Source organism: Lepus europaeus, chromosome 21 (genome assembly GCF_033115175.1).
Source record: "Lepus europaeus isolate LE1 chromosome 21, mLepTim1.pri, whole genome shotgun sequence".
In the NCBI taxonomy this organism is placed as follows: Eukaryota; Metazoa; Chordata; class Mammalia; order Lagomorpha; family Leporidae; genus Lepus; species Lepus europaeus.
In genome coordinates this window covers 56885858-56899365 of record NC_084847.1, presented here as the reverse complement: position 1 = coordinate 56899365, position 13508 = coordinate 56885858, and the positions used below count along the sequence as shown (strand labels likewise).

Here is a 13508-nt window from a genome sequence, read left to right as displayed (position 1 = left end):
GTCCTTCCTCCTCGGTTTCCTTGGGTCTTGCAAACGTGACAGGCCTGTCCCGTCCCCCGTCCCCCCGGGCATGAGCGACACTGCCGAGTGGTGTGTCTGGGGTACCGGCTCCTTGCAGTGCTTGGCTGTTCCCGTGAGCCCGTTCTATATTTAGAATTAGAGATTTTTCTGGTCCACGGGATAAGCATGTTTTGAGGCCAATTTACTTCCAGAAGGTTGCTCGAATTTACACTTGCACCAGCAAAGGGGTTTTAAAAACTGAGGGCCTGGGGCTGGCGCTGAGGTGCATCGGTTTAAGCTGCCGCCTGCAGCGCCGGCATCCTGTGCTTAAAACAGGTTTGAATCCCGGCTGCTCCACTTCCAATCCTCTTGCTTGTTAATGTGCCCAGGGAAAGCAGCAGAAGATGGTCCAAGTGCTACCCATGTAGGAGACCCAGATGGAGTTTCTGGCTCCTGGCTTTAGCCTGGCCCAGTCCCAGCCATTGTGGCTATCTGGGAGAGTGACCAGCGGATGGAAGAGCTGCGTGTGTGTGCGTCTCTCCCTCTTCCTCTGTAACTCTGCCTTTCAAATAAATACACGAATCTTTACCAAAAACAACAACAACCACCTAGGTTCTCTGGCTGGGGCTCTCCACGGCCAAGACCACCTGGGGACTGGTTTCTGTCCCCCGCCCCCAGCCTTTTTCCTCCCCTCCCCCGTCTGTTCCCAGCCTCTGCCCTCTGCCCAGCGCACCCTGACCACAGGCGCCTCTCCCAGGGGCCCCCGCTGCCCACCTCCGTCCCGTCCATTGCACACCCTTGAAATGACAGCAGGTGGGGAAAGGGACCCCGAGGAGTCCCCTGCCCTTGGAGCAGAGTCTTGCTGGCACAAGGGCCTCGATGCCCTTTCGAAGATGCGCCACTGGCGCACTCCACAAGTGCTCAGCCTGCGCACAATTCAAACAACTATTTGGCGCCTTCTGTATCCCAGGCACAATACTGGGCCTGGAGGAACCAGAGGGCACTGACCCCAGCGATGGGCTGAAGCCACCCTGGGGCTCCCTGGACGGGACGAAGCCGGTCTACTGGACAGCAAGGAGGGGCATCCAGGTGCGGCCGGCAGCTCCTGGCTGACCCCACTCCGCAGTGCTGTCGCAGGGAGGCCTGGCCCAGCAGGGACACAGCCCCTCTGGTGCGCGCACCTGGTTCCCGACCTCACCTTGTGGCTGGGTCCCTTCGCCCATTTCGCCTCTCCTGCAGGAAACGCTCCCTACCCCGAGACCTGGCTGGCACCCGCCACGCATCGCCTCCAGTCCGCCAACCCCTTCCCATCCTGCGAAACTTTCCACCGCGGCGTCATCCGATGTACGGGCCAGGGAGCGTCGGCCTGGGCAGCGAGGCTGGGGGTGGGCAGCAGAGGTGGCCTCCTGGGGTCGCCGGGGACCTCCAGGCAGCCCCTGCCTTGGGGAACCACGCATCCAGACCTCCGCCAAGCCGGTGCGGGTGGGGAGGGGGAGGGACGGGGGCGGAGCCGGGGCGGGGCGCGGGGGCGGAGCCCGGGCTGTGCTCACAGCCGCCGCCGCCGCCGCCGCCGCCGCTGCGCCCCCCGCACACGCTCGCGGACTCCGGGCGGGCGGACCCGGGCACCGGCGGAGGACGCCGGCCGCGCCCGGCCCGAGCCGCGCGGGAAGGGGGAACTCGGGGGCGCGGGATCCGTCACGGGGCACGGCGAGGGCGGGGACCCCGGCCGGAGCCGGGCCGAGGTAAGCGGGACCGCGGAGGTGCGGGCGGGGCGGGCACGAGCCGGGCGCCGGGAGACGCCGGCGGGGACCTGTCGGAGCCTTTGTCTGCGGCGCGCGCGGCCCACGCGCCCCTCCCCCTCCCCACCCCTCCCCCACGTCGTCCCGCCCTCCCACGGCCACGCGCTTCCCTGTCCCGCGTCGGAGCGGCCAGGACCCCCGACCCCGGCGGCGAGCGCTGGACCCAGACCCGGGCACGGGGACGCGCCGGTGGCCCCGGCCTCCCGCGCCGCCTCCTCCCGGGCGCGCCTCGGGGGTCCTGCCGCCTGAAGTTCGTGCCGGACCCCCTCCGCCAGCTCCCTCCGTCCACAGCCCCCTGCCCCGTTCTTGGGGAGGCTGCTGGAAGGGGCGGACCTGGACTCGGGGGGCTGACCTACGCCTGGGGGCGCAGGCCTGGGACCCAACTTTGCCACCGCCGCCGCGCGGACAGGGCTGCGAGCCCCGGGAAGGCGCGGGAGCGCAGGCCGCGGAGGGCGCCAGCCCGGCCTCACGGGCCCTGCCCAGCCCGTGGCCCCCGCCTTCCTCAGTGCCCTGGGACCAGGGGGTGGCCCGGGAGCCCCTCGTCCCGCCGAGGAGAGCTGGGCCGGCGGGGAGCCCCGGCTGCGGGAGAAGCAGCGGAGCGGGGCCTGGGCAGGGGGTCCGGGGGCGTCCAAGGGCGTCCCGCCAAGCGCGTGCGACCGGGCAGAAGTGCGAGTCCCTGGAGGACGCGCGGGCCACCTTCCACACGCGCTCCCGCGGCCGGGACCAGACGCCGTGCGTCTCGGCACGAACCTGGGGCCCCCTCCACCCCCGCGCAAACGGGAACAGCCCGGCCGGGCTCTGTATTAGCGCAAGACCTTGGACTTGGCCAGTCCAGCACCCTCTGACCCACACATCTCAGGTAGCAGCTTGTGCAACTGCTGAGCACCTACTGTGTGCGGCCACGCCTTCCTCCCGGCCACCTGCCCCTTGCCCTCTTCCTCTGCAGGCCGCCCCACAGTGAGGTGGGGAGGCCCACTGGGTGCCCCAGGGCAGAGAAAGGCCCTGTGTGAGCGCAGCCCCTGGGCGTTGGGGGGGGGGGGGCGGGCGTGGAAGTCCTGACCTTTTCATTAAAGGGAGACCCAGGAGGGAAGGCTACGGCCCTGCCCAGGCTGCAGCCTGCAGTGGAACCCCGACCCTCCCCAGGGGCTCAGGCCAGCAGTGTGGGTGGCACTGCCTGTGTCCCTGGCGGAGCCGGTGGAGTCACGTCCTGCCATGATGCACCGGCAGCCACGCCCCAGGGGATGAAGCCCCTCCGGGCAGGAGCCCTCACTGGACACATGCCAGGCCTGTGGGGTTCAGAGGCCCTCCAGGGCCCAGCTCTCGCCTAGCGGGGCTCCTGGGGGCCATGGTTCTGCAGCTGCCCCCTGCCCCCAACCCTTCCTGCTGGGGCTGAAGCAGGGGCCCCTGGGTCTCCAGACCTCTGGTGACCCTCCCATGTCACCCAGTGACTCTTGGGGTCAGGCTGGTGTGTCCGTTCGACAGAGGGCAGTGCCCGAGGCGGGCCCCCGTCTCAGGCGAGGCCAGCTCTGAACCGGGTGCCCCAGCTCCAGCTGCGGCAAGAGGGCCAGGGAGAGCCTGGGTCAGCAGGCCCAGGGCCCAGGAGGAGCCCGGATCTCTGCTGGCTGGTCGCGGGGTGCCGGTCACCTGGACAGGGCAGAACTTCCCCGCCTACCCCAGGTCCTGGATGCAGGGAGAGCTCTGGGCTCCCAGGCCCCAGGGAGGCACCAATACAAACTTGGCAGCAAGCTAGAATAGGGGGCACCCCGGGCCCAGGAGGAGCCCCGGCGCGGTCCGTGGTCAGCACAGCCCACCTGGGGACCGGGAACACGGTCAGCCAAGGCAGGGGGGCTGCAGGAAAGGGGGCCCAGGAGACGGGCCAGGTGCAGGCGCGCTCCTCCCCGGTGCTCCCGGCACTGGGGAAGCTGAGGACCACACCTGGCGCCCCCTCATCTAAAAGTCCCTTTCATGAACGCGTGTCCTTTGGCATCAGATAAATCAACCGATGTTGTCAGAGCCATCGACTGGTAAACGTCTTAGGGGAGAGCCAGACTCCCTCCCTGCACACAGCGGGCACTGGCACCGTGGGGGTGCCTCTCCACTAGGGAGCGCTTACCCCTGCCCTGCTTCCCCGGGGGAGGGGGGCGGCGCTTCTGCATCAAAGCACAAAACACTGAGATGAGACCAGAGGAAGGACTTCCAGGACGGAGGGAGGGCTGTGTGGCTGCGCGAGTCACGTAGACCTGGGTTCAGGTGACCAGAGTGGATGTCATTCGCCCCCAGCCGCACCCCTTCCTCAGCTATGGACACATGAGACAACGCAGGCCCTCGTGCCCCGCGTCCCGCAGTGTCACCTGTCACTTCTGACTGGCCTTCCACCTCCAACATAGTCCCCCACCACACCCCTTTCTCCAGGTGCCCACAGCCGCCACCCTCAGGCAGGCCAACGTGGTTGCATCCCGCAGCACCTCTGAGCTGCACCTCCTGCTGGCCAGGTCCCTTCCCCACAGCAGGGCGGGGGTGTCCTCTCGCCCCAGGCTCCCTCTCCCCCAGCACCTGCTCTGCTCTCCCCACAGCGCCTGCCGCCATGGGCTCCCTGCGGAGCCAGCGTCTCCAGGAGCCCGGAGTGCCGGGCACGTGGGAGCGGAGCCTGGGCGCCGGCTGTGGCTTTGACAGTTTCCCGCTGGAGGCCGCTCAGGGCCAGGGCGTCAGGGCCAGGGCCGTGCCAACTTTCACGGACTCGGGTGAGTGCAGGTGCGGGCCAGGTGTGGGTGTCCCAGGGCCACGGGGCCCCAGCGGAGGGCAGGGGAGCGTGGGCAGGACCTGTCGGGATGGGACCCCACTGGGGGCTATGGGTCCCACCCAGGTCACTGGGTCTGCTGTGCCCAGGGGGCAGTGTGCTCACTGGTCAGCAAGTGGATGGGAGAGCAACCCGGGGAAGGGGCAGCGCGGGGTTCAGAGACCTGACTTTGAGCCCAGCTGTGTGGCCTGGGGCAAGGGGCCAAGCCAAGGGCGGGGTGCGGCTCCCCCAGGCTCGGGCCGCACCCCAACTCCATTCATCTCCCACCTCTCGCCCTTCTTCTCTGACTCTGTTTGTTCATCGGGGAGGGGGGATTCTGGTCCTCCCCTCAAGGTGCTGGCGCCCACCCCAAGCACACTGCTCCGGTCGATGGGGCCTGTGAGTGACAGCTGTCCGTCAGGCAGATGAGCGGCAGGGGGCGCTGCTGTGGGCCTGGGGGCCCATCTGGGGTCAGTCCTGGTTGTGAGCAGTGGTGATTTTAACTGTGCTGGCCATGGTGACATGGCTGGATCAGTCAGGGTGGAACCCGAGCAACAGCACCAGGGGGAGGCGGGCAGGTGGGCAGGGAGGTATAGACAGACGGTGTAGACACCACACCGGTTCCTGGAATGTGGGGCTGGCTGCACCCGTCGTTACCCATCCTGCGTGGCGATAAGCAAACACCCCCCACTGGTGCCTCACACCCACAGTTCTGGACGTCTGAGGACACAGCGCTGCCTTCGGGGACAGTGACACAGTGGTGGGACTGGGAGGTAGGCGGCTGGCACAGGCAAGAGGAGGAGCCCCATCCGTGCCAGCCTGCCGCCTGGGGACCCGAAGTGACAGTGGGGACGCTCTCCTGGCAGAGAGCCAACCCCGGCCCCGGCCCCCAGCCCCCTCCGCGCGGCCAGGCGGTGCACGGTCGGCCAGGCAGCCAGAGCCTGGGAGCCTGGTGGGGTCACGGCCCTCCCACTCCCCAAGGAGTCCCCGGAGGCGGGGCTGTAGCCTGCAGACCCCTCCCCAGCACCGACTCAGCTGGCGGCGCCCACACCCCGTGTCCGGGTGTCTGCTCAGGTCTCAGCACTTCTGTTTCCAGTCCCGCTCCCTGCTCACGCATCCGTGGGCTTGGGCCCCTGCCGCCCACGTGGGAGACCCCAATGGAGTGCCCAGCTCCTGGCCCAGCCCTGGCTGTTGTGAGCATCTGGGAAGTGGGCCAGCCAATGCAAAGTCTATCTCGCTGCCTTTCAAGTCGATGACAATAAATATTAAAAAAAACTGATGGGTGGGCATTTGGCCTCGTGGGGAAGATACAGAGTAAGACCCCGGGCCCCAGACGGCAACGTCCGGGTCTGACGGCCCCAGCTCCGGCTCCCGCTCCCTGCGAATGCCCCCCCCGGGAGGCAGCAGGTGACGGCTCGTCCCTGGCACCCCCATGGGAGATCTGGACCACGCTTCCGCCTGGCCCTGCCCTGGCTCTGTGAGCGTGCGTAGAGTGGACACTCACTCTGTCTCTCGAATAAAAAACACCAAAAGGAAACTTGAAAAACGCCCACCCACGATCCTGCGTGCGGTGCACATCACCGTGGCCGCGCGAGCCCCCAGCTGGCGACAGTGCCCAGGGCTCCCACCCTGCCCCCGAAGACGCACGGTGCTCGCGAGGTCCCCCTCGGCGCCCTGCGTCCCACCCGCCTGCCTTACCATAAGGGGTCAGGCGTGGGCAGCAGCTGGGCCTCTGTCTCTCACACACGTGCATGTCAACACAGAGAAACACGCGAGCTCGTGGAAAGATGCCATCCAAGGGTGACCTCACGTTGGTTTGAGAAAACGGAATTCACGCCCAACTTTCCCGGCGTAGGTATTCCCCTGCGCGTGGGCTGCAAATTATTTCTGGCACCCAAACAAGCTGACGCGTGGGCTGCCTCCTTCCATGGGTATGTGGGGGCCCTCCCCCACGCGCGCTCGCAGCCACTGCGGTCCTGCCCGGGTCCCCTGGGGCCGTCAGCAGGGCCCTCGACGACCACTGGCCGGTTTTCGCCTCCGTGCCGGGCAGGGCTGGGCTGCTGCGCACTGGCTTGCACTGAGCCATTTCAGTTTTGGGTTTGCGACGCAGAGAGAAGAGCAAGCTCCCATCCGAGCAGCCAGGGCCGGGCCGGGCCGAAGCCAGGACTCCATGGGGGTCTCCCACGTGGGCGGCAGGGACCCGGTCCGTTGAGCCATGGCCCCTGCCTCCCAGGGTGTGCCCCGGAGGCAGCTGGAGTGGGGAGCCCAGGCTGCCCCTTCCCGGCCCTGGGCCCCGGGCGTCCTCGGAGGCGCTGCCCTGCACAGTCCACTCTTGTTGGCCGCCGGGGGCCGGGTGGCCTGCGGAATCCGTGTCTCCGAGCCCTGCCTCCCCCGGGAACCAGGACCCCCGGACGGGTGGAGCCCGTGGGCGCTGCGCTGATGGCGGCCCTGGGGTGGCAGTGGCCGCCGTGGCGCGTGGGCGCTGCCGGGGCCGGGCGGCGTGGCCCTCACCGGCGTCTCCCGGTTTAGTGGTGGAGGAGCCGGTGCCGGATGACCGCTACCACGCCATCTACTTCGCGATGCTGCTGGCCGGCGTGGGCTTCCTGCTGCCCTACAACAGCTTCATCACAGACGTGGACTACCTGCACCACAAGTACCCAGGTGCGCCCTCGCCCCGCGCGGGACCGCCGGGCCGCGTGTCCGCAGCCAGGGACCGCCCGAGCACCGCTGTTGGCCGCCCCCCCCACCCCGCAGGGACCTCCATCGTGTTCGACATGAGCCTCACCTACATCCTGGTGGCGCTGGTGGCCGTGCTGCTCAACAACGTGCTGGTGGAGCGGCTCACGATGCACACGCGGATCGCGGCCGGTACGCACACCCCACGCTGCAGCGCTGCCCCGCCCCCACAACGCACGCCCTGCCCCGTAGCTCCTCCCCACGCCGCAGTGCTGCCCCGCCCTGCCCCGTAGCCCCGCCCCACGCAGCAGTGTTGCCCCGCCCCGCGCAGTAGCCCCGCCCCACCACCCCAAGCAGCAATGTTGCCACGCCCCCACAGCCACGCCCTGCCCCGTAGCCACGCCCCACCCAGCAGCGCTGCCACGCCCACAAGCCACGCCCCGATGCCCGGTGCCTTGGGGGCTTGTGTGGCTTCCCCTGCCCAGGACCTCTGCCCGGGCGCCTCCCTCTTGCCAGGGTGCTCTGCCCTCGCCTTCCTCCCCAGGGTACCATCCAGCTTCAAGGCCCTGCTCAAGTAGCGCCTCCTCCAGGCAGCCTTCCAGGGTGCCCCCTCTGACCTCTAAGGCACGCCCCCACACACAGGCTACCTCCTGGCCGTGGGCCCCCTGCTCTTCATAAGCGTCTGCGACGTGTGGCTGCAGCTCTTCTCTCACGGCCAGGCCTACGCCATCAACCTGGCCGCCGTGGGCACGGTGGCCTTCGGCTGCACAGGTAGGGACTGGGGGCCGGGGCGGGCTGCACTGTCCCCCGCAGAACTGTCCCATGCCAGCCTGCTCGTGTGCTGGTGGCTCACCGGGTCATGTGCTCACACGTGCACACACCATGCCTTCACACGCATGCACACTGCATTCCCCACGCGCACACGGCACACGCTGCACATTGTGGGTTCCGTCCCACTTCCGCGGAGACTTGGCCTGTCCACCACGGCCACGCAGCAACACGTGGCCTCTTGTCTGGCGGAACAAAGGCTGGGGGGCCCTTCGGACTTCTGGCTGACCCCCACCCCCACGAATAAGGGATGTCGTCTCTGCCTGCCCGGCGTTGGCCCGAGCTTGGGAATGACCGTGGCCGCCCCCAAGGCGGGGTGGGCACTGCCTGGCAGGCAGCTGCTGCGCGGGACCCCCATTTCTGGTGACAAGGGGTGTCTCACAGTTCCCCTCTCTGTCTCAAGTGCAGCAATCCAGCTTCTATGGGTACACGGGGATGCTGCCCAAGAGGTACACGCAGGGGGTGATGACGGGCGAGAGTGAGTATCGGGGTGCCGGGCTCCGGGGCTGCTTCCGGGAGCACCCTCGCTGTGCGCCCTGGCCGCGTGCTGGGCTGGGCAGTGGGGGCTGGGAAGGGCTCTTGCCCAGAGGGGCCATGCATGCACACGCGTGTGTGTGGCGTGTTTCTGGAGTGTGCGATCCTCTGGGTGGGAGACCCTCTCCTGCACCCTCCAGCACCAAGCTCCCCCCGGGCCCCCCACCCCACTGGGCACCCCACTTCACCGGGCAACTTCTCCCATGCGTTTCTCTCGGGCCACACTCCCACTTAGACGAGCACAGGCCAGGGACCCCAGGGGCTGTGCTCTGCCTAGCCCATTAGGAGGTTGACCAGTTGTCACTGTCTGGCCCATTAGGAGGTTGACCAGTTGTCACTGTCTGGCCCATTAGTGGGTTGACCAGTTGTCCCACAGTGACAGTGTGGGGTGGAGTGGGTTGTCAGGGTGGGGTCAGTACACTGATTGGGGAGGGGGTGTTCATGCCACCCAGGAGCCCTGCCCTCCCCAGGGATGACCCCCAGGACCCATGGCCGCCTCCACCTGGCACTTCCGTGGGGACTGTTGGTCACGGTTGGACATCCTGTCCCCCCTCCCTCTAGACCCCATGACCAGTTCACGGGGGTGCCAGCCCAGTGCTTCCAGGGGCTCCCCAAGCCCCAGCTGCTGTGTCCTGCAGATGCCACGCTAAGTGTCCCCTCCCACACCTGCACACGCACCTGACCCCGTGGTCTGCCCCAGGGAGGCAGGAGCTGTGTGCTGTCCCCAGAGGCCTGGCAGGACCGTGCCAGGCACACAGCAGGCGCCAGATAAAAGGCTTGGGTGTGTCTGTGTGCAGCCCAGGGCGGGGCTCCCTCGGCGGGGGTCTGGGCCTGGCTGGGAGGCGAGGTGGGGGCGGGGCCGGCCCACGCGCCCCTCACCCGCAGGCACGGCGGGGGTGATGATCTCGCTGAGCCGCATCCTCACCAAGCTGCTGCTCCCGGACGAGCGCGCCAGCACGCTCATCTTCTTCCTGGTCTCCGTGGGCCTGGAGCTTCTCTGTTTCCTGTTGCACCTGCTAGTGCGGCGCAGCCGCTTCGTGCGCTACTACACGGCCCGGCCCCGCGACAGCCGCCGCGCCGGCCTGGGCTACCGCGTGCACCATGACGTCGCCGCCGAGGACGTACACTTCGTAAGTCCCGCGGGCCCTAGACGGCTGCCCTTGGCGGTGCCCGGCGTGGACCCGCGCTGTCCTGGGAGCTGGGGCGCCCCCTGGGGCCGGTGGAGCCGGGGAGGCCAGGCTGGTGCCGGCGTCAGCAGTGCACACCCACTGGAGCGGGTGCCGCGCCCACGGTGGTCCCCGGGAGGCAGGGGGCTTCTGGCTGAGGCCTGACGCCCAGGGGGGTCGGGGGCGGGGAGAGCAGCACGCGCAGAGGCTGTGGGGGCCCGGGGTGCCCGGCGACGCTGTGGGTGAGCGGTCGCAAGCCACTCGGGGTTTGTGCGAGCGAGGGGGCTGGAATCCGAGGGGCTCCGGAAAAGGGAGAGAGGGGGTGTGTGTGCATACAGCAGGCGCTAACTAGAGGCCTGCCCGGCCGCACCGCTCTGCCCGCCCTCCAGGAGCACCCAGCCCCGGCCCTGGCCAGCGGCGGGTCCCCCAAGGACAGCCCGGCCCACGAGGTGACAGCCGGCGGCGGCAGGGCCTACGTGCGCTTCGACGTGCCGCGGCCGCGAGCCCAGCGGAGCTGGCCCACCTTGCGAGGTGAGCGCGGGCCGGGGCGCGTGCGGACGGGCCCCGGGCGCCGTCCCCACCCCTGGCCCTGACTCGGCGCCGCCCCCAGCCCTGCTGCTGCACCGCTACGTGGTGGCGCGCGTGATCTGGGCGGACATGCTGTCCATCGCCGTGACCTACCTCATCACGCTGTGCCTGTTCCCCGGCCTGGAGTCCGAGATCCGACACTGCGTGCTGGGCGAGTGGCTGCCCATCCTCCTCATGGCCATCTTCAACCTCTCGGATTTTGTGGGCAAGGTGCGGGCGGGGTCCCGTGCAGGGTCGGGGGGCGGGAGAGGAGTGGGGGCAGCCCAGCTGTACCGCGTGCGCCTTTGGAGCGCAGGGCCTGCCCCGGGGGTGGACCTCGGGTGGATATGCCACACGGCTGCTGTCCTCACTTGCAGGGTCTGGAGCCCCACCTGGAGGCGAGGGGGTGGGGTCACGGAACCAGGGGGTTTGCAGGGAGGGAGGCGGGGCTCTGGCGGGTGCCCCTAGCTGCCCTGGCTCCCCACAGGTCCTGGCGGCCCTGCCCGTGGACTGGCGGGGCACTCACCTGCTGGCCTGCTCCTGCCTGCGGGTGGTCTTCATCCCGCTCTTCGTCCTCTGCGTGTACCCCAGCGGCGCGCCCGCCCTGCGCCACCCCGCCTGGCCCTGCGTCTTCTCCCTGCTCATGGGCGTGAGCAACGGCTACTTCGGCAGTGCGCCCATGATCCTGGCCGCTGGCAGAGTGAGCCCGCGGCAGCGGGAGCTGGCTGGTGAGCCGCCTTTGCGCGCGGGACAGGGAGGCCGGGGGGGTGTTTGGGTCTGGGGTCCGGCCAGCACCGGGGAGGTGCTGTGACATTCTAACGTCGCTCATTCGTTCACTCATTCCCCAGCCACCTGTTCCACCCTCCTGTGGGCCAGGCGCTGTCCTAGGTGCTGGGGACAGAGTGCTCCCTGCACTTGGGAGGCTGATGGTCCTGGGGTGGCATCAGCCAGGTGACAGAGGAGGAGCAGGTGTGACGTGTTGGGGGGAAGCCGGTCGTGTGGAGGAACCGCAGTGGGATGGGGGCTTTGCAAGCTGGGAAGGCCCTGTGGGGGAGTGAAGACCTTGGGGAGCCGTGAGGGGCCGGTCACGCCAAGGTGCCAGGGGGGAGTGTCCAGGCCATGGGGGTGGTCCATACAACAGCCTTGGGGCAGGAGCAGCCACGGGTGGGTGTGTCTGTGCACATGCATGGGTGTGTGTGCAGGTGTGTGCACACTCTGGTGTGTGTGCACCTGTGTGTGCAGGTGCATGTGTGTGCACCTGTGTGCAGGTGCATGTGTGTGCACCTGTGTGTGCGGGTGTGTGGGTGTGTGCACGGGTGTGTGTGCAGGTGCACGGGTGTGTGCACGGGTGTGTGTGCACGGGTGTGTGTGCAGGTGCACGGGTGTGTGCACAGGTGTGTGCGCACAGGTGTGTGTGCAGGTGCGTGGGTGTGTGTGCACGGGTGTGTGCAGGTGCATGGGTGTGTATGTGTGCAGTCTGGTGTGTGTGCAGGGGCACAGGTGTGTGTGCAGGTGCGTGGGTGTGTGCACGGGTGTGTGTGTAGGCGCGTGGGTGTGTGTGCACGGGTGTGTGCAGGTGCATGGGTGTGTATGTGTGCATTCTGGTGTGTGCGCAGGTGTGTGCACACCCCTGTGTGCAGGTGCACGGGTGTGTGCGTGGGTGTGTGTGCAGGTGCGTGGGTGTGTGTGCACAGGTGTGTGTGCGTGTGTCCCCAGCGTGGGGGTGGAAGCAGAGGAGGGGTCAGGTCTGTCTTCCCAGGTGCCCTCCGGTGGGGCAGGGAGGTGGGGCATGAGCTTCTGCCAGGGTCCAGGACACAGGGACAGGGGCTTGGACCCCGTGGGCAGGGGCCAGCTGCTCTTGGGACGAGGTCAGCGTGAGCCTGGGACACACCAAGCAGGTGGCTGTAGGCTGGAGGTCAAAGCAGGGCATTTGGGCTGGGGAGGTGGGTGAGGGAGGCCTGAGGGGCACCCAAGCTCTCTGGGGAGCAGCGGTGGTGGCGGGCTGTGGCCCTGCCCCTCACTCGGTCCTGTCCACAGGAAACACCATGACCGTGTCCTACATGTCGGGGCTGACGCTGGGCTCGGCCGTCGCCTACTGTACCTACAGCCTCACCCGGGACGCCCCCAGCAGCTGCGTCCACACGACCACCAACGGCTCCAGCCCCCCCGGCCTCTGAGCCAGGTCCTGCCCACTGCCCCCTCCCACCCCCAGAGGGCTGCCTGGGTCCTGGACCGGCAGCCCCCTCCCTGCCCCCGCCTGCAGTGCCTGTGGGGCCCCGGGCCTCCTTCCCGTGCCAATGACACCACCTCGCTGGGCCTGGGCTCTCTGCAGCCCAGGCCCTGCCCAGCACCAAGTCCGTCTTCATCTCACTCCGCCTCCATCTGTGCCCTGGCCCGCGCTGTGTGGTGGACTCAGGCTGTCCCTGGCCAGGGCAGCCGGCCTCCTGTGACCCCGCCCTGGGCTCTGTTCCGAGGGCCCCCATGCATGGCCCCCAGCACATGTCCAGGGCACCGGTCTGGGTGCAGCTGGCCCCAGGCCCTCCTCACCAGAGACCCTCTGGACGTAAGAGGTCCCTGGAGGAGACGGGCAGCCCCCAGCCTCGTCGCTTGCACCTCTCCCCTCCCCGTGTCCCCAGACTCTGGCTGCCCCCCTCTGCCGGGACCTGCCATCCCCCCAGTCCCAGCTCCTACAGGGAGGCAAGGCTGAGCTCTGCCACACGTTGGCCAGAGCCAGCTCTGGAAACAAGGCCACCGTCCCCATCCTGTGAGACGTGATGTGGCGAGCAGGACAGAACTGGGGTGCTTCAGCCCGGCCCTCCCGGGGCAGGGGGCCCCAGCTGTGACCGCCCTGTCCGTGCTGTTGTCTGTCCACCTGTCTGTCCACTGACTGTACCGCACTGGCCATTAAAAGAGGAAGGCAGAGAGACTGCTGCCTCTTGCACGGTGTTTGTGTGGGTGGGGGCCCTGGTGGGGCCAGGTCCCCTGTGCCCCATGTGGCCAGGGAGGAAGGGGAGTCGGGGGCATGGGGGCTCCTGCGGCGGGTTTGAACCCCCTCAGCCCCTGGGAGGGTCGGGGACAGCAGCTGCATCTAGTACACTGGGAAGGGGGGGACCGGAGAAAGAGCGACAGCTTGGACCCCAGGCCAGGTCCTAGGGGTCAGCC

The 13508-nt window shown here is 68.4% G+C and overlaps 1 protein-coding gene across 1 annotated transcript; it reads left to right on the top strand.

Annotated features, from left to right (window-relative positions):
• Window positions 1-1598: 1598 nt before the first annotated feature.
• On the top strand, window positions 1599-13270 carry SLC29A4 (solute carrier family 29 member 4). The gene is made up of 11 exons (XM_062180520.1): window positions 1599-1742; window positions 4373-4540; window positions 7105-7236; window positions 7330-7443; window positions 7894-8022; window positions 8483-8557; window positions 9499-9743; window positions 10169-10310; window positions 10390-10577; window positions 10834-11074; window positions 12384-13270. Exons 2-11 carry the CDS (start codon window positions 4384-4386, stop codon window positions 12521-12523), a joined length of 1563 nt encoding a protein of 520 aa, XP_062036504.1. The 5' UTR covers window positions 1599-1742; window positions 4373-4383; the 3' UTR covers window positions 12524-13270.
• Window positions 13271-13508: the final 238 nt, after the last annotated feature.

Bases quoted from the DNA above. Each gene is read 5' to 3' on its own strand.
- SLC29A4 (XM_062180520.1), top strand. From the start codon at position 4,384: ATGGGCTCCCTGCGGAGCCAGCGTCTCCAGGAGCCCGGAGTGCCGGGC. The intron at 8,023-8,482 runs GTAGGGACTGGG...CTCTGTCTCAAG, and splicing joins GGTGGCCTTCGGCTGCACAG to TGCAGCAATCCAGCTTCTAT. The intron at 10,578-10,833 runs GTGCGGGCGGGG...GGCTCCCCACAG, and splicing joins TCTCGGATTTTGTGGGCAAG to GTCCTGGCGGCCCTGCCCGT.